The sequence below is a fragment of the Mus caroli genome, chromosome 7, assembly GCF_900094665.2.
Source record: "Mus caroli chromosome 7, CAROLI_EIJ_v1.1, whole genome shotgun sequence".
In the NCBI taxonomy this organism is placed as follows: domain Eukaryota; kingdom Metazoa; phylum Chordata; class Mammalia; order Rodentia; family Muridae; genus Mus; species Mus caroli.
In genome coordinates, this window is record NC_034576.1 from 91,232,000 (window position 1) to 91,257,456 (window position 25,457).

The 25,457-nt window shown below is 36.7% G+C and overlaps 1 protein-coding gene across 8 annotated transcripts in view; it reads left to right on the plus strand.

Annotated features, from left to right (window-relative positions):
• The window catches only part of Grm5 (glutamate metabotropic receptor 5), a 910,014-nt gene that overhangs the window by 789,264 nt on the left and 95,293 nt on the right, over nt 1-25,457 (plus strand). For all 8 annotated transcript variants that reach the window (XM_021167178.2, XM_021167179.2, XM_029479680.1 and 5 more), the window contains one exon: nt 22,724-22,970. In XM_021167178.2, the coding sequence (XP_021022837.1) occupies nt 22,724-22,970 (247 nt within the window). The remainder of the gene's footprint in view (nt 1-22,723; nt 22,971-25,457) is intronic.

Consider the following 25,457-nt stretch of genomic DNA (forward strand, 5'->3'; position numbering starts at 1 on the left):
ATCTAGAACTGGCATGCAAGCAACAACAACGTTAATAGCTTTATATTTTTGAAAATGTTATATAATGATTACAATACTCAGTCTAGTCAAACCCTCTCATGTACCCCTACCTTTTTCTTTCAAGTACACAGCAATCCTTTCCCCAACTGTAGATATGTGTATAAATACCAGAGAAAACAAAAGTTGGTCTAAACCTGACAGGAACACAAAAATATAGCTTTTATGGTTTTGGGATGCTTGGAAACCTCTTTATTCAACAAACCATGCAGAAGTAACCCATTCATAGCACTGAGATATATAATCACCTATAGCTTATGAAAGAGCCTATTTTCCACTCATATTTGACATCTTCATTCAAATTTTTACTTTTTGAAATTCAAATATAATTACATTATTTTTGGCAAATACAGCCCATAGTGGGGTCCTCAGTCTGTTTTCCTGGGTGGGAAACAATGGGAGTCTGGGATGATTGCTCTGGTTCCCAGTCTTCTTTGTACCCAGGCACTGCTGGCAAACCCCAGGGAGTTGTGAATTTCCTCCCTCTAACACCTTTTATGCTCCACCTTTATTAGTCTTCTCAGACTGATCTCGATCTCTCTCTCTCTCTCTCTGTGTGTGTGTGTGTGTGTGTGTTTGTTTGTTTCTCTATTCTAGGGTTTTTTTTTTCCAAATCTGTCTACCAGTTTTTCAAATCTACTGAGAGTTTAGAATTATATTTTTCTATAAATGCAATGGAGTTTATTAATGAGTATGAGCAGGATCTGTAAAAGTCCACTGCAATCTAATCTAAGCATCAAAAGATTCTAAGACACAGGAGCTAAGGATATACTAAAAACACAACCTTATCAAAACCCAGCACAAAAATCTTCTTTTCCTTTATTTTGTGTCATCAAATTACAGCATCTTGAATAGAGGATACTGCCTTCTCAGCTCTATAATGTATAATGCACTGTTATTCTCCATTGCCCCCCCTTCAGAGTTTTTGTTTCTTTCCCTGTCCCATGAACATTGTTTTAACATTTTTCACTATGCAGCCTTGCCTAGGTCCCAAAGACAAAGTGTTTTCTTCTCTGTCCCCCTTTCCACTATAGCTTACTTCTGAGTTCTTACAGCACCAGTTGGTCACCATGGCCATTGCCTATCCATCCACCAAACCTGGCACCTGAAAGTTTGCTGGGATATAACAATATCACCCCCCCACACACCCCGGGATACCTACTTACACAAGAAAACTTTGCTTTGCATTGCACACTTTGAGTGGATAATTGACCACCCAAGAATAAGTTTAACTTTTTTTTTAACCTCTGTCATTGCTTTCCAGTCCTTTCACCTTGTTTGTTAACTTTCTCAGACTTAACAATTTCTAAAGCCATTCCAGAGGCTCATTAAAAGAGCATTTGTCCTTCTTTCACAATTCATGTCCCTAGCAATTCCAGATGGACTCAACTCTTGCTATGTACACCATTAAGTGAACTGTTTTTGGTTCTCTCCATCACCTTCTGAGTTTATAACCATTTTATGATCCTTATCCATATTCCGGTCTAAATAATTGAGAATAGACACTGTCTTTCCTATATCCTAAAGAATACCTCCCACACTGGGGTTCATTCCTAATCATATTAATCATAATGTTCCTCTCCATGTGCGTTCTAATTTTATTTTGGTTTTGTTTATTTTGTTTGTATGTTTTTTTAACTATCCTGAAAATGCAGTCCTACCTGCCATAATGAAGTTGGCATAAAAACCAACATTTCTATGTCTGATCACTTTGGCAAGGATTGTCCTTGTTAACTAATATTTCACCAGAAATAACCCAGTGCCCCTAATGCTTCATATGAGCCAATCCATCAAGGACTGATTGTTTGTATATTAACTCTAACTCTGTATTATTTATCTCAAGAATCAAATGTTACTTATATCACTCAGGTTCTCCCCTTCCACAACACATAGCCTGACCCCATGTATCATGTCTCATGGCCAAAATGTCAGAGACTAAGTCCTTTTTAAAAGATATATTTATTTCTATTTCAGACTGTTCAAATACAAATTCTTGTCTAATTGTCACAATTCAGTTTGTAGAATCATGTGATTTTTCCTTCATCTGTATTAATAAGAGTGGGAGGCTTCAACACCCCAGCCTCACCAATTGACAGGCCATTGAGACAGAAACTAAACAGAGAAATAATGAAATTAAGAGATGTTTTATTCAAATGGACCTAACAGATATTTAGAGAATATTTCAAACAAACAGAAAAGATTATACCTTCTTCTCAGCACCTCAAAAAACCTTCTCCAAAATTGACCATATACTAAGTCACAAAGCAAGCTCCAATAGATTCAAAAAATTTAAATAAACCTTTGTATCTGATCAGGCCACCATGGATTATAACTGGACTTCATGAATAACAGAAACAACAGAGAGCATACATACTGATGAAAAGTGAACAATTCTCTACTCAATGATCACTGGGTGAGGAAAGAAATAAAGAAATAAAGCACTTTCTAGAACTCAATGAAAATAAAGGCACATGAACTAATCAGTACCCCCAGAGCTCATGTCTCTAGCTCCATATGTAGCAGAAGATGGCCTAGTCAGCCATCACTGGGAAGAGAGGTCCCTTGGTCCTGCAAATTTTATATGCCCCAGCACAGGGGAACACCAGGGCCAAGAAGTGGGAGTGAGTGGGTTCAGGGCAAGGGTAGGGGATAGGAGACTTTTGGGACAGCATTTGAAATATCAATGAAGAAAATATCTAATAAAAATTTAAAAATAAAAGAGAAAAGAAAATGAAGGCACAACAAACACAAACTTATGGGACACAATGAAAGCAGTGCTAAGAGGAAATTTCATAGCACCAAGTTCCTTCTTAAAAGAAATTGTACAGTTCTCATACTAACAGTTTAAAGGTATACCTAAAAGCTCTAGAAATAAAAAGAAGCAAACACACCCCAGAGGAGTAAACAGTAGGAAATAATCAAAATCAGGGCTGAAATCAATCAATCAGAAACAAAGAGAAGAATATAAAGAATCAACCAAGAGCTCATTGTTTGGGAAAATCAAAAAGATAGACAAACCCTTAGCCAAAGGGCATAAAGACAGTACCCAAATTAACAAAATCAGAATGAATAGGGAGATATAGCCATGAATACTGAGTCAATTAAAAGAATCCTCTTCACTTTAACCTGGTTCTCTCCTGCCTTGTGGCATGTTTCTATCTATGGGATTCAGACTTTTGAATCCAAGGAAAGACTTTTAAGCACATATCTAATTTATGCTCTCTTTCCTTTAAATTCTGAAAATGTAAGAAATGGCAGGCCTACAGCTCCATGTTATTCTCTTGGTCATTTCTCCTACCAAATCAGAGATTAGTATAGAGGCAAGCATCAGCATGTCACTCTCCATTGTAGTTCCTCTGTTACATAAAAAAGTTCTTTCTGTGCAGACAGTAGAACCTCAGCTATATGTTTTATTAACAATAGCAATCTGCACATAATCCTTGCCATAGCCTACTTATGATCCAACCCTATATGTGCTATTTTAGTTATGGCAATACCTTACGTTAGCTTATCAGGTATTTGGGATACATTCTCATACTAACATAAATAATATCTCATTAAGAATGTATGGAAAGAGAGGCCCATTGGACTTGCAAACTTTATATGCCCCAATATAGGGGAATGCCAGGGCCAAAAGAATGGGAATGGGTGGGTAGGGAAGTGGGGGGCGCTATGGGGGACTTTTGGGATAGCATTGGAAATGTAATTGAGGAAAACATGTAATAAAAATATTAAAAATCAAAAAAAAAAAAAAGAATGTGTGTTGTTTCATACCACATAGAATAAGATGACCAAACTCATAGTTCTACCCAAAAGGATTCTTTACTTTCCGATGGCTTATCAATGGTTCTCTGCCCAACTGGAATGTAAGCTATACCAAAGATACCCACCAAAGAATTACAGTTCACACTCCCCTAATCCAATGCCTTTCAGGAAGCCACCACATCCTCCCTTTTCCCAGTTTTTCTGTCTTCTTTTTTTTTTCAATTTTTTTATTAGATATTTTCTTCATTTACATTTCAAAACCTATCCCGAAAGTCCCCTATACCCTCCCCCCACCCTGCTCCACTACCCACCCACTCCCACTTCTTAACCCTGGTGATTAGGGGAGTGTGGACTGAAAGATCAAAGTACATCATATGCATGTATAAAATTCTCAGAAAATAAATAAAATTATAATTAAAATGAAAAAAAAAACAGAAAAGAAACCACAGTAACTGTGTAGGCAGTGCTACAGTTACATGATTAAAAAAAAATAATAATTGCACTTTTCATAGAAATTGTCTACTACTTAAATTAATCCAAGAAAGGATCTGTTTTATTACTTTTATGAACTTCTTGTGCCTTTTAAGATCTATTAGCTTCCTGATAGATCTTTGATTTATTTATTTGTTTGTTTGTTTGTTTGTTTGTTTTTACCTTTGTCTTCTTTTTTTATTAGGTACTTTCTTCGTTTACACTTCAAATGCTATCCCGAAAGTCCCCAATACATTCCTCCCACCCTGCTCCCCAACCCACCAATTCCAACTTCCTGTCCCTGGCATTCCCCAGTACTGGGGCACATAATCTTCACAAGACCAAAAGCCTTTTCTCCCATTGATGGCCAACTAGGCCATCTTCTGCTACATATGCAGCTAGAGACACGAGCTCTGGGGATACTGGTTAGTTCATATTGTTGTTCACATTGTTGCAGACCCCTTCAGCTCCTTGGGTACTTCCTCTAGCTCCTCCATTGGGGGCCCTGTGTTCCATCCAATAGATGACTGTGAGCATCCACTTCTGTATTTCCAGGCACTGGCATAGTCTCACAAAAGACAGCTATATCAGGGTCCTGCCAGCAAAATCTTGCTGGCATATGCAATAGTGTCTGCGTTTGGTGACTGTTTATGGGATGGATCCCCAGGTGGGGTAGTCTCTGGATGGTCCTTCCTTCCCTCTCAGCTCCAAACTTTTTCTCTGTACCTCCCTCCATGGATATTTTGTTCCCCATTCTAAGGAAGAACAAAGTATCCACAATTTGGTCTTCTTTCTTCTTGAGTTTCATGTGGTTTCCAAATTGTATCTTGGGTAGTCTAAGCTTCTGGGCTCATATCCACTTATCAGGGAGTCTATATCATGTGAGTTCTTTTGTGATTGGGTTACAGCACTCATGGTTGATATCCTCCAGATCCATCCATTTGCCTAAGAATTTCAATAATTTATTGTTTTTAATAGCTGAGTAGTACTCCATTGTGAAAATGTACCACATTTTCTGTAACCATTCCTCTGTTGAGGGACATCTGGGTTCTTTCCAGCTTCTGGCTCTTATAAATAAGGCAGCTATGAACATAGTGGAGCAGGTGTCCTTATTACAAGTTGGAACATCTTCTGGGTATATGCCCAGAAGAGGTATTGCTGGATCTTCCAGTAGAACTATGTCCAATTTTCTGAGGAACCACCAGACTCATTTCCAGAGTGCTGCTTGTGGACGTTGTACATCGTGGTGCGGAGCCTAGTGCGCACCACGATGTACAACGTCCACAAGCAGAGGATACTAATTTGATCCTAATTTAACTTTGTTACCTGGTATCTGTCTAGGAAATTGTCCATTTCATCCAAGTTTTCCAGTTTCGTTGAGTATAGCCTTTTGTGGTAAGATCTGATGATGTTTTGGATTTCCTCAGGTTCTGTTGTCATGTCTCCTTTTTCACTTCTCTTTCTGTTAATCAGAATACTGTTCCTGTGCCCTCTACTTAGTCTGGCTAAGGGTTTATCTATCTTGTTGATTTTCTCAAAGAACCAGCTCCTGGTTTGGTCTTCTTTCTGCTTGTGGACGTTGTACATCGTGGTGCGGAGCCTAGTGCGCACCACGATGTACAACGTCCACAAGCAGCTTCCTTTCCAATTTGTATCCCCTCTATCTCCTTTTGTGGTCTAATTGCTCTGGCTAGAAATTCAAATACTATATTTAATAGGTATGGAGAAAGTGGGCAGCCTTGTCTAGTCCCTGATTTTAGTGGGATTGCTTCAAGTTTATCTCCATTTATTTTGATGTTGGCTACTGGTTTGCTGTATATTGCTTTTATTATGTTTAGGTATGGGCCTTGAATTCCTGATCTTTCCAAGGCCTTTATCATGAATGGGTGTTAGATTTTGTCAAATGCTTTCTCAGCATCTAATGAGATGATCATGTTTTATTGACTTTGAGTTTGTTAATATAGTGGATTATGTTGATGGATTTCCCTATATTGAACCATCCCTCCATCCCTGGAATGAAGCCTAATTGATCTTGGTGGATGATCATTTTGATGTGTTCTTGGATTGGGTTTGTGAGAATTTTATTGAGTATTTTTTCATCGATATTCATAAGGGAAATTCATATGAAGTTCTCTATGTTTGTTGGGTCTTTAAGTGTTTTAGGTATCAGAGTAATTATGGCTTCATAGAATGAATTGGGTAGAATACCTTCTGTTTCTAATATTTGAAATAGTTTGAGGAGAATTGGATTTCCTCAGGTTCTGTTGTTATGTCTCATTTTTCATTTTGTTAATTAGGATACTGTCCCTGTGCCCTCTGCTTAGTCTGGCTAAGGGTTTATCTATCTTGTTGATTTTCTCAAAGAACCAGCTCCTGGTTTGGTCTTCTTTGAAGGTCTGAAAGAACTCTGCACTGAACCCATCTAGTCCTGGGCTTTTTTTGGTTGGGAGATTATTGATGACTGCTTCTATTTCTTTAGGGAAAATGGAACTGTTTAGATCCTAATTTGATCCTAATTTAACTTTGTTACCTGGTATCTGTCTAGGAAATTGTCCATTTCATCCAAGTTTTCCAGTTTCGTTGAGTATAGCCTTTTGTGGTAAGATCTGATGATGTTTTGGATTTCCTCAGGTTCTGTTGTCATGTCTCCTTTTTCACTTCTCTTTCTGTTAATCAGAATACTGTTCCTGTGCCCTCTACTTAGTCTGGCTAAGGGTTTATCTATCTTGTTGATTTTCTCAAAGAACTAGCTCCTGGTTTGGTTCATTCTTGGTATTGTTCTTTTTATTTCCACTTGGTTGATTTCAGCCCTGAGTTTGATTATTTTCTGCCATGTACTCCTCTTGGGTGAATTTGCTTCGTTTTGTTCTAGAGCTTCTAGGTGTGCTGTCAAGCTGCTAGTGTATGCCCTCTCTAGTTTCTTTTTGGCGGTATTCAGAGCAATGAGTTTTCCTATTATGAATGCTTTCATTGTGTCCAATAAGTTTGGGTATGTTGTGGCTTCACTTTTCATTAAACTCTAAAAAGTCTTTAATTTCTTTCTTTATTTCTTCCTACACCAAATTATCATTGAGTAGAGTGTTGTTCAGCTTCCAAATGAATGTTGGGTTTGTATTATTTATGTTGTTATTGAAAGTCAGTGTTAGTCCATGGTGATCTGATAGGATGCATGGCATAGTTTCAATATTTTTGTATGTGTTGAGGCCTGTTTTGTGACCAATTATGTGGTCAATTTTGGAGAAGGAACCATGAGGTGCTGAGAAGAAGGTATATCCTTTTGTTTTAGGATAAAATGTTATGTAGATATCTATTAAATCCATTTGTTTCATAACTTCTGTTAGTTTCAATGTGTCTCTGTTTAGTTTCTGTTTCCAGGATATGTCCATTGATGAGAGTTAAAGTCTCCCACTATTATTGTGTGTGGTGCAATGTATGCTTTGAGCTTTACTAAAGTTTCTTTAGTGAATGTGGCTGCCCTTGCATTTGGAGTATAGATATTCAGAATTGAGAGTTCTCCTTTTGATGAGTATGAAGTGCTCCTCCTTGTCATTTTTGATATCTTTAGGTTGGAAGTCGATTTTATTCAATATTAGAATGGCTACTCCAGTTTGCTTCTTTGGACCATTTGCTTGGAAAATTGTTTTCCAGCCTTTTACTCTGAGGTAGTGTATGTCTTTGTCCCTGAGGTGGGTATCCTTTTTGCAGCAAAATGTTGGATCCTTTTTATTTACCCAGTTTGTTAGTCTATGTCTTTTTTTGAGGAATTGAGTCAACTGATATTAAGAGATATTAAGGAAAAGTAATTGTTTCTTCCTGTTATTTTTGTTGTTATAGTTGGGATTCTGTTCTTGTGTCTGTCTTCTTTTTGGTTTGTTGAAGGATTACTTTCTTGCTTTTTCTAGGGTATAATTTCCCTCCTTGTGTTGGAGTTTTCCCTTATTATCCTGTGAAGGGCTAGATTCATGAAAAAGATATTTTATGAATTTGATTTTGTCATGGAATACTTTGGTTTCTCCATCTATGGTAATTAAGAGTTTTGCTGGGTATGGTAGTCTGGGCTGGCATTTGTGTTCTCTTATGGTCTGTATAACATCTGCCCAGTATCCTCTGGCTTTCATAGTCTCTGGTGAAAAGTCTGGAATAATTCTAGTAGGTCTGCCTTTATATGTTACTTGACCTTTTTCCCTTACTGCTTTTAATATTCTATCTTTATGTAGTGCATTTGTTGTTCTGATTATTATATGTCAGGAAGAATTTTTTTCTGGTCCAGTCTATTTGGAGTTCTGTAGGCTTCTTTTATGTTCATGGGCATCTCTTTCTTTGGGTTAGGGAAGTTTTCTTCTAAAATTTTGTTGAAGATATTTACTGGCCCTTTAAATTGAAAATCTTCATTCTCATCTACTCCTATTATCCTTAGGTTTGGTCTTTTCATTGTGTACTGGATTGCCTGGATGTTTTCAGTTAGGATCTTTTTGCATTTTGCATTTTCTTTGATTGTTGTGTCCATGTTTTCTATGGTATCTTCTACACCTGAGATTCTCTCTTCCATTTCTTGTATTCTGTTGTTGATGCTCGCATCTATGGTTCCTGATTTCTCTCTTAGGATTTCTATCTCCAGAGTTGTCTCCCTTTGGGTTTTCTTTATTGTTTCTACATCCATTTTTGATCTTGGATGGATTTTTTTCAATTTTATTACCTGTTTGGTTGTGTTTTCCTTTAATTTTTAAAGGGATTTTTGTGTTTCCTCTTTATGGTCTTCTACATGTTTAGCAGTGTTCTCCTGTATTAATAAATGTACAGTTATTAATGCCCTCATTAAAATTCTCTACCAGCATCATGAGATATGATTTTACATCTGAATCATGCTTTTCACGAGTTTTGGGGAATCCAGGTTCGCTGTGGTGGGCATACTGGGTTCTGATGATGCTGAGTTGTCTTNGTTTCCTGTTAGTAAGATTCTTACACTTGCCTTTCATCATCTGGTAATCTCTGGAGTTAGATGTTCTAGCTGTCTCTGGCTGTAGCTTGTTCCTCCTGTGATTCTGTTAGCCTCTGTCAGCACTCCTGGGAGTCCAACTCTCTCCTGAGTCCCAGTGGTCAGAACCCTCTCTGTAGGTAAGCTCTCCTCTTGAAGGGAAGGTGTACAGAGGTCTGGAGCTCAGATCCACCTCTTGGCTGAAGATGAAGGCCTGAAGGGACCCTGTCTAAGAAGTTCTGTTGCTTCTGGAGCTCATGCATTCTCCTGAGTGGACTGTTCTCTGAGAGACCCATGATACAAGATGGTGCTCTTACCTGAGTCCCAGGGTCAGAGCTCTCTCTGGAGGCTGACTCTCCTCAGTGATTGTAAGATCGTGGGTGTGTTAGGGCACCTGTGTCTTAGAATCCTCTGGGACTGTGGGACTGGCTGCAAATTTCACACCCAAGGTGGCACAGGGCTGATGCTGACTGGAACGAACCCCAGCTGCTGGTCGCTGGTCGGGTGGGTTTCCTGTGTCCCTAGTCCTGCTGGCACAAGGCCCTCTGGGTTGTTTTGGAGCACATGTTGCATTCCACTCACCAATGATCCCAAGATCCTGGGTGTGCTTAGGCACCTGAGGATTGGAGAGTCCTCTGGGGACCATGGGATGCCCAAGGTGGCACAGGGCTGGTGCAGTCTGGAACTGCTTCCTGAGTTTTATAGTCCTCCTTACTCTGCTTCCTGAGTTTTATAATCCTCCTTACTCTATACATAAATAAATGTTTCCATTTGGAGGAAGTAGCTATACAGTAGCAAAATTTCAGACAGAAGGTAAAACATTTTGAGACTAATCAAGCTTCTTTATAAGGACATGTTCCCACCCTAATCTCTAGCATTAGTTAGACGCTAAAAGTAGATATTCTTTCCTTAGGTAGTTATAGATATGCATTAATTGTTTCATGAAAGATTGGTGTTGGGCACAAAGTTCATTGTAAAGCTGGCATGCTTGATCTTCAAATCCATGTATTATAAATTACTAATGTTAAAATCATAAAAGAGTTTATAGGTTCATTTTAGTATCTTATTCACATAATCCCTCTTCATCCTCAAGTATTACTGTTTTCATGTTGTATATGTGCAAACTAAAACACAAACAAAATTAACTTGTTGGTCAAGCCAAGACAAATCACTAACAAAGGAAATGTCATAATTTAAATAGAAATTTATAACAAAATTTTAGGATATGCTGCCTGCTATAAATATGAAACATTTGTTTGAAATAATGCCCATTATTAGTAACCGATTTTGGATTTTTGCAGAATTATGTGAAACAGGGAAAATGAGTCCTTCATTATTATACCTCTTTTCTACATCATCAAGGAAACTGGAGGAGATTTCGTTTACTGGTTTTATATTATTGAATAATGTAGACCAAATGAATGCAGGACATGTTACTTTGTTTGGACCAGTTACATTCACATGGCAGTTAATCTAGTACTAAATATCAAAGATAATCTTTTCAGAAAGCATTTCTCAGATCTTTCCACGTTTCTTCAATGTTGTCATAGCCTATCTTAAATGTTTTAACCCTATATGGTGGCAATAATGTACAATTTGATAAATTTTCTATAATTTAGAAAAGTTGATCAACACATATGAATCTTAGGTTTTCACATAAAAATCTTAATAACTGATAATAGCTAAGTTACAATTATAGTAATTAGTTTCTTACAAGGTCCCCAGTTAGAGGATGGGGCCATCCACTCATCTCCAAATTTTTAACCCAGAATTGCTCCTATCTAAAGGAAATACAGGGACAACGTTTGGAGCAGAGACTGAAGGAAAGGCCATCCAGAGACTGCCCTACCTGGAGATCTATCCCATATACAGACACCAAATCAGACACTATTAAGAATGCCAAGAAGTGCTTACTGACAGGAGCCTGATATAGCTGTCTCCTGAGAGGCTCAACCAAAGCCTGATAAATACAGATGTGGATGCTCACAGCCAACCATTGGACTGAGCATGGGGATCCCAATGGAGAGGTTAGGGAAAGGAGTGAAGGAGCTGAAGGGGCTTGCAATCCCATAAAAAGAACAACAATATCCACCAACCAGATACCCCCCATAGCTCCCAGAGACTAAACCACCAACCAAAGAGTACGTATGGAGGGACCTGTGGTTCCAGCTGCACATGTAATAGTGGATGGCCTCATTTGACATCAATGGCAGGAGAGGCCCTTGGTCTTCTGAAAGTTTGATGCCCCAGTATAGAGAAATGCCGGGATAGTGAGGTGGGTGTAGGTGGTTGGATGGTGGAGCAGGGGAGGGGGATGGGATAGGGAGTTTTTGGAGGGGAAACCGGGAAAGAAGATAATATTTGAAAAATAAGTAAAATATCTGATAAAGAAAGAAATAATTAACTTTTCCTATTTGTCAATTATGTTACATATTCCCTCTCATTTGTTCTTCAGATCCTCACAGAAATTAAACAGTAACATCATTTTTAGTCTCATATAAAGAAAAATGGCATTATTTTTGCTTCTTATTTTTATTACTTATTTTATTTATTTACATTCCAAATTTTGCACCCCTTTTTGCTTCCCCCTCCACAAGTTCTTCACCCATTCTCCCTTTCCTCTTTGCTTCTGAGAGGGTACATCCCTACCCACATACCCACTCTCACCTCACTCTATTAGCATCCCTTTTCCCTGGGGCATTAATTTTCTAGAGGATTAAGCACATCCTTTTCAACTGAGGCCAGATAAGGCAGTCCTCTGCTACATATGTAGCATGTGGCATGGACCAAGCCAAGTATGCTTTTGGGTTGGTGGCTTACTCTCTGGAAGCTCTGGGAGTTCCAAGTTAGTTGACACTGTTGTTCTTCCAATGGGGTTGCAACTTCCTAAGCTCCTTCAGACTTTCCCCTAACTTTTCCATAGGACTCCAACCTCAGTCCAATGCTTGGCTGTTTAAGTAACTTCATCAATCTCAATCAAGTGCTGGTAGAGCCTCTCACAGGACAGCCATGCTATGCTTCTATCTGCAAACACAACATGGCATCAGCAATAGTGTTGGGGTTCAGTGCCTGCACATGGGCTGGATCTCAAGTTGGGGCAGTCTCTGGATGGCTTTTCCTTCAACTTCTCATCCATTTTTGTCCCTGCATTTCCTTTAGAAAGGAACAATTCTGAGTCAAAATTTTGAAGATGGCTGGGTAGCCCCTTGGCTCAACTGGGAGTCATGTTTATCTACTGGAAGTGGTGTCTTAGGTTCTATCTCCCCACTATTAGGCTAAGGTCAGTCCTATTGGGGTTTGGGAGCCTCTCACAACCTTGGTGGCTATGACTTTTTAGAGGTTTTCCCCATTGAGCCCTGAGAGCATCACATCCCAGGTCTCTGGGAATTTCTAGAGGTCTCCTTTCCCCCCCCCTTCCCCCACACACATAGAGCAGCATATTTCCATTCATTCTCCTGGCCCTCTGGACTTCTCTCCTTTCTCCTTCCATGCCTAATCCTGCCTCCCTTTTTCTCCACCTCTCCACTCTCCTAGCCAGATGCTTTCCTTCCTCTGCCTTCTTTGATTATTTTGTTCGCCCTTCTAAACAAGATTGAAGTATCCACACTTTGACCTTCCTTCTTCTTAAGAAAGCTTCATAAGGTCTATGGTTGTATCATAGGTATTCTGACCTTTTTGGCTAATATCGACTTATCAATGAGTACATACCATGAACTTTTGTGTCTTTGGTGTCAGGGTTACATCACTAAGGATAAAGTGTATCTATTGGATCTTTATTGAGAATTCAGAAAGAATAGAAGTGTACATAGGAAAGGACAGCCTGCAGGATCATCTTGAACTAGATTTTGAAATGCTAACTCAATATGTGTTGATTTTATGTCATTGGCATTATATCCTGTCTATGAACCTAATTTTTCTAACCTAAACAAGGGCAAAATATTATGTTCATTATGCACATAGCAAACTCACATTTCTATCACAGTGCAGATAATGGATATAGTGCACCTGGAAATAAGTACTATAGAATATTACCTCCTCATTTTCATTCGCTCTTTTAACTGCTTATGAATCATTTTGTGATAAAATGGCTCTGTGAAATCATTATTATCATGGCCAAAAATGGCAATGTCATCATTTAAAGTAGTTCATAAAATAAATAAACATGCACCACCAATACAATGCCAACCACACTCAGAAAAGATAACTTTATATATACATATACATATGTGTATATATATATACATATACATATATATGTGTGTATATGTGTACATATACATATATACACACATGGATATATGACCATCAGATGTCTCTAATATTCTATGACCATATGTTCTACTCTAGTCAAGTTAGTCTTCCCTGTGTACAATTTTTGAACTCAGTAATTGCAGTTCAGTTCTTTACAGAAGGTTTGGATATAGCAAAGTAATTCATTCCTTTGCAATTTTCTACTTCATTTCAATTACATAGTTCATTATAAAAGATGAGTTTCTAATTTAGCATGCTTGTCCTTTTTAATTAGAAGCAAAACCTTAATAGAAACATTTTTGAAACGTCACCATCAGAAATCTGAATGATTAGTATTGTAATTCTTATATCCCTTAATGTGGGCAACACCAACTTTGCATTTACCTCAGACTAATCTAGTCATATCTTAAATGTACATTATATCATGTGAACAGCAACAGCATGTTTTCAGCCATTTGGTGCTTCTCATTGAAGTGTGACTTCCATGTGTGTTTTCTCAAGTTTTCACAACTATACTGGAAAGTTTAATTTTCCTGGTTTTCAACATGAGGTGATCATGTTGAAAATACAATCATTCAGGACTATTTGGAAGATATATCTAAGTTACAGAAAAACATTTCTAATGGACTACATATAAAGTTATATGGTAGAAAGCTATATGTAGGATTGGGGAAACCATCTGGATTTAGAAACATCACAAAATGTAGTTAAAATGGAATTCATAGAAAAGAATGGTTGCACTAATGATATAGAGATCAAAGTGAGAAGATTCTTGTCTTGCTGTAGGATGAAGAGTACAGTATCCAATTTTTTGTCTCAGGATCTTAAATATCATTACCACCTGGGTTCTTATTGCTATAGAATTCATTTTCATACTACGTGGAAGTTCTTCAAAATTCCACGATGTGTATGATATAGCTATGGTTGTCTCAAATCATTCATTTATTTGAGGGCTATCAACCAGTTGCTGGTGGTACTATTAAAAGTTGGCATCCTGCATGGAAAAGTCTATAGTTCCCCATTGGACTTCTGAGGCTTCTGAAACTTTTCAAATCTGCAAAGATCAGTTGTGTTGCTCCATGAGGATTTAGAAGTCACTTCTTTATACTTCAGATAAAACTGTATAACAGAGACAGTGTGAATATTGGGAGCTTAGCAATATCTCTATATGTGGCTACAGCCCTAGGTTCCTGGGGCTGCTGTGCTGCCTCACACAGAATGGGCATGTGTGGCATAAGTAGGGAGGATACATTGTTTATGTGAAGCCATAAACTAAAGCATTTTATTAGGTATTTTCTTCATTTACATTTCAAACGCTATCCCAAAAGTCCCCCATTACCCCCCACCACTCCCCTACCCACTCACTCCCACTTCATGGCCCTGGTGTTCCCCTGTACTGAGGCATATAAAGTTTGCAAGACCAAGGGGCCTCTCTTCCCAATGATGGCCGACTAGGCCATCTTCTGATACATATGCAGCTAGAGACAGGAGCTCTGGGGGTACAGGTTAGTTCATATTGTTGTTTCACCTATAGGGTTGCAGACCCCTTTAGCTCCTTGGGTACTTTCTCTAGCTCCCCCATTGGGGCCCCTGTGTTCCATGCAATCACTGACTGTGAGCATCACTAAAGCATTTTAATAGATAATTTTTTACTATTTTATATCTCTAGTCTTGGCTCAAGCCACCTCCCATAATCCACTGATAAAACTGGCAATGCTAAGCACTATACTGTATGCAGGAAATAGCATGGTAAATAAAGTCCAAGTTCACTTAATTCACAGGGAACCAATTTTCCATTCAGAACCAACCTCAAATCTCATGGTAGGATTACAAGCTCTGCAAACAAATAAACAACACAAAATCCTGTTCAACAAATATTAAATGATTGGGTGAGATGTTTGCTTTAATCCATAGTGTTAGAACTTGTGAAAATAGAAAAGCAAGATTGTCTTATGATTTACAAAACTCATACTCTATTGGAGGAATAGTAAAGTTTATAGATAATTCTAATACATGTCATAAAGTATATGTGTTGTAGATGGGGAGATTTATCCATTGATAAAGAATTTTCCTTGCAAACATGACTATCTGAATTCAATACCCAGAAATGACATGTACACACACACACACACACACACACACACACACACAGAGAGAGAGAGAGAGAGAGAGAGAGAGAGAGAGAGAGAATTGTGCACACTTATAATTTCAGTGAGTGACGGGGAGGCAGAAACAAGTACATCTCTTTGTTTTATTGACTAGACAGCTCTCTGATGTCAGGCCCATGAGACTGTTTCAAAAACTTAAGATGATTTTTCTGTACTTGGCTCCATCTGTACAATAGGTAAGTTTTCTTGATAAGAAAGACTATACTTATCTGTAGGCATAAAACAAATGATTATAGATTGATATGGATTATAATGATTTAATAAATTGGTGGTTATATGTTGTCCTGCATTAACTATGAATTCACTAGTACTGAGTACTTAACTAGCTTTCCAATACCAGGAACATTTTCCTTGTTGTTGAGTAGGTTTTAAGTCCAACTAGAGAACTGCTAGTTACCAACAAGATATATGTGCCACTACTGCATCCATAGAATTATTGTGCCAACAAGCTGTTGATGTGTTTCATGTACACCAATAACTGATTAGTACTGTTAGTCTTACCTTCCTTCTTTGGAAGCTTATGTGGTACATTCTTCAAGCATGAAAATTTTTCAGATGTTATTCAAATAAAGCCTCAATGACATGATTGCCAATATATGAGCTGAACAAGGACAATGCTAATGAGTATATCAAAATGGATAGGAAAAAGCCCACAAAGCCTCAACCATACACAAAGAAATATAGGCAACGAAGGGAAGCTAAAAAAGACAAAGGTGGTCTTCCCTCAGGAAAAAGAATAAAAGTAGCTGACCAGCGCCAAACAAGCAGCCTAGAAAATAGACATAAAAGTAACATTATATGGGCTATACATTGTATATTTAGCAGTAAACCTGTACATATATGCGTGTAATAACAATTAGTGCAAAAAAGAGACACTGAATTGGAAAAGAGCAGGGTGTGAAGGAAGGAAGAGGAAGAAATGTAATTATATTATAATTACAAAAATAAAATTTTCAAAAATAAGGAGGATGGAATGATACCTCTGATTGTTCTTACACGTAGACACACATATATGCACACACAGACACATGTGTGTACACAGAGAGAGACAGAGTGACAGAGAGAGAGACAGAGACAGAAAGAGCAAATGTTGTATGATATAATGGACATATAAGCACATTTTTTTATAGAAACAATGGTAAAATATTAACCTGCTTTGAAATATGCTTTGACCTTCTCTCACAACATGAAACAAATGGCTGTTCTATTTACTGTGAATAATAGAAATTTATTGTGCATAATTAATAACTATATAGATTTAAAAATCAAACAAGTGTGAATAAGCCTGCTTCTGTGCAATGTTTTCATTATAAGGTTACATTTTATTATCCAATAACACCTTCAAAATCTTTCAATTACTTTCTTCTACATACTTTACTGTCTTCTCTTGTATTTTCCTTTCTATTTCTTCTTACTGGTGGGTAGACAGAACGTAATAGGAATAATATGAAAGTGTTTTCAGAGTTAGAATAAGAACAGATATAAAGAATCAATGTTCTATTTTTAAAATACACTTTTTCTCATTGTTTTACCTCAGAGTCATGAGTTAATTTGATAAAAATATTATAAAATTAAAATTAATCTGCCTCTCATAATGATAATAGCACTATTTAAAGAATTCGGAGGCAAAGAGTCTTAGAGAAGTTATTCCTCACCTCTAGGTCTTATTTTTCCCATTTGTAAACTGAGTTTATTGAACCAAACTAAGAAGTTGCCATCACAAATGAGTTCATGGCCAAAGGAGATGTCAAGAATGTAGAGAGTAGGTCTTCATTGGGTGACAATGATAAAATTAGGGTTATGTCTTTATTTTCAAGTGTGTATAGGTAGTTATATGGTATTCCTACAAACTAGCATTTAGGACACTCCATCTATATCTGAATGCTAAGTACAGCCTGAGTGCCTCCTTTCTGTAGCGTTTGCACTAGAAACATGCTCTTACAAGTCACTAACCTTCTCAGGTTCAGTCTTCCTCATGTGGTCTTATTTTTCTTTGATTAACACCTACTAAGCTTCAAAGTTACACTGCCTGGATGAATTAAAGACAAATTTCTGTGGACTGTAAAATTAATGTTATCACAGATTGGAGGTCTTTTTTAATTTATTAATCCTGCTGGAGAATTCTGAGTTGATTATATGCTGACAAAATTTGCCCTAAATACTAGAGCTTATATATCAAGGTTGAGTTTAAAATAAATAGGATAGAAAAAAGTTTAGGGCTGCTTTGCTTTTTCTTCTCCTTCAAAGATGGTTATGAATCACTGACAGCTTTGGCTAGAACAGAACCTCCGATCAAGCTGCATCTAATCTTGAGCTATGTCAATGCTGCTAAAGGATTCAGGCTCTTTGGAGCATCATTGTGTCAACTAATTAATATTTCTGTTCTTTCCTATAGCTTAGTGAATGAGAAATTTGAATGAAATAGATCCTTTTATTACATACACTCATGCCATTACAACTAGCTCAATAACATTAAATTTCATGGCTCCTAACAAGCTTCTACAATTATGCTTGTAGTTGCTTTTTGTTTTTTAGTTTAAAGATTTTATCTTTTTCATGTTTGAACCACCAGCATGCAACAGTCGGCCATGCAATAAGGATTCTAATAGATGAACTTATAAGAAATAATTTAAACATCTTTGAACAAGTCAATGAAATAACTAATGAGGAAGAAATTTTCTTTAGATCTAAAGCAGCAACAGCAAAAACAATTAACTATAACTCTGAAGGTTCTACTAAGACATCTAAAGAATGACTATTAAATGAAAGCACATAGCTTAGAAATGTAAATATTGGTGAGACTTTTATAGCACACATATATGGTTATACAGTTTAATTTATTCTCACTAACTATCAGCCCATGTTCTGGAAACTTCTAATTTGATATTATGTAATACTGATGCTGTTTAAGTCACATGAACAATACTTACTTAGGAAAATATGTGCCTGGTGTACTGACACATATCTGTAATCCCAGTACTCAAGAAGTTGACACATAAGGATCTTGGTTTTTGTTTGTTTGTTTGTTTGTTTGTTTGTTTGTTTGTTTGAGTCCAGCCTGTACTATATAGTCTGGTGAGAAAAATAGAGAAAAGAGGTAAAAAGAGAGAACAGAGAAAGGAGGTAAAGAGAGAAAGAGTAAGGAGAGAGAGAGTCTGAACGATGAAGAAAAGGAGGAGATGGAGGTTGAGAAAACGAAGACAAAAGAGAGCAGATGAGCTGTTTGACTCCCAACTGTAAGCTTGAATCTAACTTCTTAGGCCTCTTGTTCTATTATTAATTCCATTTTCAAAGCCTCAGCAATCTTGTGTATTTATCACATGGGCCTCATCAAGTTCTAAGTCATCATGATAAGCAAGCATTTTCATTGTATTTCAATGAGATCCAAGAGTGGAAGTTAAGAAAGTAATAGACTTAACATTCTGAGTAAATGAGAAAACAGAAGTTATTAGCATGGGTTTTATTCCTATCTATTCATTTTCCTGATAGAAAAAAAAAAAACTTTATTAATTGAAAAGATCATGTCACATGTTTGCATTGTTCAGTTTTTCTTAAATGAGTACTATTCTACAAAATAATGATTTCTCAAGTAATCTGATTTGACAAACTGAAGACGGGTCTTGGTATAAGGTTTTACTGGTGGAGGCATCCTGTCATCCATCTGGCTCCATTCACATACTCATCTCTGGTTAGTAGTGCCAATCGTGTGTCAGGTTCTATGATAAGCTACAAAGATGCATCTATGCCTAAAGTAGAATGTCCAGAAACTCAAAGTATAGTGTAAACCCATTAAAAACTATCAAGATAGCTAAATGAAAACAAAATGTGGCCTTAATCTAAGCTACAGATAGATTGAAAACAGTTAATTTCCATTTAAGATGTTTAGTATAATGACAGAACTACAATGTGAGAAAGGATACTCTGGGGAGTAATAGAAGATGATGTGGAGTCCTAGCAAACAGAAAGCACTAATACATATGCCATTGTCAAAGAACAAACCTGAAAATGAATGTGGTAAATTGATTTTAGGGAGGAAAGGGCAGTATTGACAGGTAGGTATTGGAGGGTGATAAGAAAAAATGTTGTGTGAGAGTAATAACAATGCATTATTTGTGTGTTTGAACTCATGAAACACAAAACTTAATTAATAAACTTTAGTAACTCAAGGAAAAAAGTATTCCATCCAGGATTATATAAAATTTTATAACCATAGTGGAATAATTTTCAGCCAAATAAATAATATAGCATCCATATACATACCCTCGGGGACAGGATATCAAGGTCTACAGTACACCATTGAAAGCAAGGTATAGAAATATTCTATCATTTGTGGGAAGACATTTATATGGTAAGTTATGAACAAAACTAATAAAGGCTTGGAGAAATAGTAAGCTAGAATATTGTTTAAGTCTTTTACACACAGCAAATTCTGCCTGAAAGGGGTCCTGGATATCTAAAAACTGAAAAAGAGAGAGTTGTTTTCATTTTATTATCTTTACGTTTTTTGCTTGATTTGAATCTACAAATATAGATATAAAAATAGCAAAATAATTAATATATTCCTAACTCCAAAATTCTGTGATAAAAGTTGGATTGGAAGAAAATCAATAGATAAAAGAAATATAGGAATATGTGGCAGGTTGAATGAAGATAGAGTGATATCTTCTTTTATAAGATGTTAAGGTTGACATGAATCAGGAAGCTTTTGATAATTCAGTTAGATTTAGATTCAAAAGACATTAGACATCCAGCTCACAGATATGGACTCCAGATAGACTGCAAAGGTTTAAACCTAGTTCCTGCTGCCTAGTTGTTGTGAAATATTAAAGAAAATTAATGCATGTCTGAATCACTCATAAAAATAGTACATATATCTTCAGGCAATGATAACATTGAATTTCATCAATATTTATATCATACCGAAAAAAAGCTACTATATTGGTTTTAAAGAATCCTCACTTATATGACAATTGAAACATTGGAAATAGTATCAGGAACTGAACAAGGATTCTGATATCTCATAAAGTTATAACCAATCAGTTAAGTTTGTTCTGTTTTCAAAATATGTACTGAATAAGAACACACATCTCCTTTTCTACTACTGTCATGTTAAGCAAAGTAATATCTCCCTGTTTAATAACTCAAGCATTATATTCTTTAATTTCTACAACAACCAACTAATTTGTCACTTGTCAGTTAATTGCTTTCTACATGATCTGTGCTTAACATAAGTCAGAAAATTCATCTGTTACTCCTTTCAAAAGTACTTGTGTGCATAATAACTACCCAAGCTGCTAGCAATCTTAACTTTTATACTTATACATTCAGAGCCTGCCTAGTGTAAACCACTCAAACCTCTTAGTATCCTATAGCACAATTCTGTAAATTATACCACTACTTCAACTTTCATTCATTTTCCACTGAGAAAAGTGAAGCTCTCAATGAAAATCAGAAAAAAACTACAAAGCCATATATTACACAGCCATTTTTTCCTTGTGACTGATTTTATATTCATTTTCCACTTCCATATAATCATTAAAAACCATACCAGACATAGATGCATTGGCACAAGCTAATGTGTCTATCTAGATAAAAATATTCCTAATCTTATATTTTAGATATAAAACATAAATCAGCCTATTAGCAATAGGACTTTCATGCTTCATTCACCTGTTGCCATGCTTTTCACAAGCAATACAACTTAATGTATAATTTGATACTGTAACATTTACTGAATAAATAAATCAATTGTTTAGTGCTTTATTCCATAACTTCTAGTGAGAATGTTTATGAATGACAAAAATATTCTTTGAGACTGGAGGAGGTGAGTCATAAATTATCAAACAAGTATAATAGAGACAAAATATTATATATCATTTTCTCTGCAAAGAAGACTTAGCAGTTGAAGAAATGAAGACTATTTGAAAATTAGCAAGCCAGGAAGGTTCAATGTCATAGATTGTTAGAGAAATAAATCTGAAAATCAAGTAAATAGGTAAAATGAAAGTACAATGTTCTTCTGACATAAGTCACTGGAATAAACAAATCTTAATGTTGTTAGGAAATCACATCTTTTTTCAAGGTTCATTTGTTTATTTTATATCTGCTCATATATTACTTCTCAACTACAGATTCATCTCTCTCCACTCCTCCCAGTCCCTCTCCTACCTTCTCTATTCCCAAGATCCATTGCTCTCTTATTTTTTTTCAGAAAAGAGCAAGCCTCCCAGGGATCTCAGTGGACATGGCATAATAAATTACAATAAAACTAGTCACCTCCTCTCATGTTAAGGCCCAACCAAGCAACCCAGTGTGAAGAAAAATGTTCCAAGGGAAAGCAAAAGAGTCAGAGACAACCCCAATTTCCATGTTATGACTTCCACAAGAACACCAAGCTATATAACCATAACATATATGCAAAGGATTTATCTCAGACCCATACAGGTTCCATAATTGTAAGTTCAGTCTCTATGAAGCCCTATGAGCACTGGTTACTTGATTAGGTAGCCCATGTTCTTGTGGTGCCATTGACCGCTCTGGTTCATATAATCCTTCCTCTCCCACTTCCAAGAAGTTTACTGAGATGGTGATTGGCTGTGGGTCACTGCATCTGCTCTAATCAGTTACTGGATGAAGCCTCTCTGATGAAGATTGGACTAGGATATAATCTATGAATAGCAGATTATTAGAAATCATTTCATTGACTTTTTTTTTACCAGTCTTATTTGGTTCTATGCAAGTTCTTTGGGCTATCTATCCTCTGATTCCTGATCATCCCATGCAGCACATCCTGAAGGCAAGATAAATTGTAGGTTGAAAGTTTTATGGATGGGTTGATGCCCCAGTATTCAATATTTTAAAACAAAACCCACAAATGCTGGGAAAGAGTTGCGAACAACATGTTCACACATGGTTTTGTGTGGTCCAAAGTTGTAAATCTGATGAGCTCTTTCTCATTGTTCAGAATCTGTGAATGTAGCTATAGAGAAGAGCTGGGTAATATTTCAAAGTTAATCCTTAACTTATTTCTCAACAGGTTCTCTAACTCTGAGAACACATCATGTTCAAGATTCCAAAATGGGATTTGTGATCAATGCAATCTATTCTATGGCTTATGGGCTCCACAACATGCAGATGTCCCTGTGCCCAGGCTACGCGGGCCTCTGTGATGCAATGAAGCCAATTGATGGGCGGAAACTTTTGGACTCCCTGATGAAAACCAACTTTACTGGAGTTTCTGGAGATATGATTCTATTTGATGAAAATGGAGACTCTCCAGGAAGGTACTGTTACAATCTCATTGTTGACAATAGTGCCTGAACTTTCTATCCCAAGTGTCTTTCCCTTTTGGTTACTCGGGTTTCTGGAGCAGGTTTGGTTAAAGCTCTTATTCCAAAATGAGGCAACTCAGATAAGGATGGCCTCATTTCTCTGTGGCCAAGAAAGAACATCAACGTTAATACTCAGTGTATACTTTTCAATTCATCACCACATTTCAGTGGCATAAACTTAAGAGACATGATCCTCTTTTTATTATAGACAAAGAAAAATACACCCCTTGGATTCCTCGGGGGCATGTTAGTCAGGTTATTCCCAGTCTTTGGTTACTTCTTATCACAACAATATTCTCAGACAGGAGTAATTCTATTTCTGGTACTCCAGGATTATGATGGAGGTCTGTCTGCTATGTTTACTCTACTTGCTGGTGAGCCACATCATATGTTCCTTTGTTATCCTGTAACAGAAGCACTTAATGCCCTTGTTGATGTAACTAACTGCCTTTCAATCTGAATTTTGTATTATTTGTGAGAAGGTGACAGAAAAGTATGGAACATTTTTATAATTAAGCCATCCTTTGTAGAAATCACTAAGTATTAAAAACTTATGAAAATTTATCTCTATCTCCAACATTGAAGACTTAAGTCTTGTTAAACACTGTACTTTGAATATATAAGGGATAATTAATTGAATTTATTGGCAGAGGTAGGTAACTACTCTGCTGTACAAAAGAAAACAACAACAAAGAAATGAAAAAAAAATCAAGCACATAAATAAATAATCCCAAGGATCCTTTGGTTCCTGCTGCTTCTCCCAGCAGCAATTTATGCCTCCCAGCTGTGTTCAAAGAATTATCTGCATACAGTTTGCAGCTAGTCCTGCCAAGAGAGTGACACATGAGTCCCCTCCACTCAACTTGCAATGCATGTGGCGACCACAACCTTCTTCCAGCAGCCTTGGTTTAGCACATTTCCACATCCTGCAGTAAACTGGAGCTGGCCATTCATACAGCTTGCAACATTACACAAGCTTCACTGCCAAGAGGCAGACAGCTAGTTCCAGGTCACATGGCCAAGTGAAAAACCTGGTATTTTCTATAATCTAGAGACTTAACAGGTTTTATTCTAATCCAGACATTTGCAAAACTAACTGGCTTTTTATTATTTTCTATTTTGGGAATCTTCTGTGTGTTCACTGTTGGAAAATATAAATATTTTCTTAGTAGCAAAGGAAACTTCAAATGCACTGTATGTCTGGATGCTAAGTCTAAATTCTGATTCTTGGATATGGATTTACTGTTTTTGTATAAACATCTATAGCACCAGTGTTACCCTGGCCCTGTTAAACTGATGATGGCATTATCACTAGCTCAAGACCTTTCTTGTCATGTGTCCAAGACAGATTCACAAACCATAGGAGAAGGAAATGTCTTTGGAGACTCAACTCCAGCCCAGTGGGAAACTTTAATGAATTAAGCAAATCATCACTACTTTATTCACAGTGTTTCAAGATATTTGTGATAGAAGTACTTTGGGAATACTGCTCACCCCTTTTCAAATCTCTTCAAGAATAATGAAATCATAAATACTTTTTCAATAATAGCATGTACACTATTTTGCAACCAAATTCCTGATTTAGTATTTGCTTAGAGTCTATCCATTAACTTCTATATTTAAGTATTAAAACATTAATAATTAGTAATTGCAAATTTTGTTTTGCCAATGCGTAGTTTATATAATGTTTATACTGAACTCATTAATAAATGATATTAAAATAAATAGGCATAAATATGTATACAATCAAATGGGGCAATACAATAGGAACCTACCTGCAATGTTTAACTAATATTTTTGTCAACGTGTGTAATTCAAAACACATACTAAGCTAAATGCTCACTTTTTAAGTCATATGAAATAAGCAATTTTCTATCCTCCTTTTTATTAATACAAAGTAAAGTTTACAAAGGGCAAATTTGGGTTGGTTAGGAAGATGTCAAAGTGTTACAGAACATAAGCTAGTGTGAAGACCTGAGGTCAAATTTCCAGAATGCACATAGAGCTTAACATGGTAAGATCTATAAATAACTGCAACAATTCAACTGTGGGAAGTAGAGAAAGAATTTTGACGGAAGCCCATGGACCAACCGAACTACAATACACAGACACACACACAGATACACCCACACACAGATACACACACACACACACACACACACACACACACACACACACACTAGAATGGCTGGCTTACCCAAAGCAATAGTATAAAAAATGACTGTTAAGGTTTTCAGTGTTCTAGGTTTGAACACCTCACCTTATTCATCAGCCCCACCATCCACCAGATCAAAGGAAAATAAGCATATATTTTGAGTAATGTATCTTCAGGAATTATATTAGGTTTTGTGATGTTAAAAGTTTCCTCTAGAGCTGGGCGTGGTGGCGCACACCTTTAATCTCAGCACTCGGGAGGCAGAGGCAGGCAGATTTCTGAGT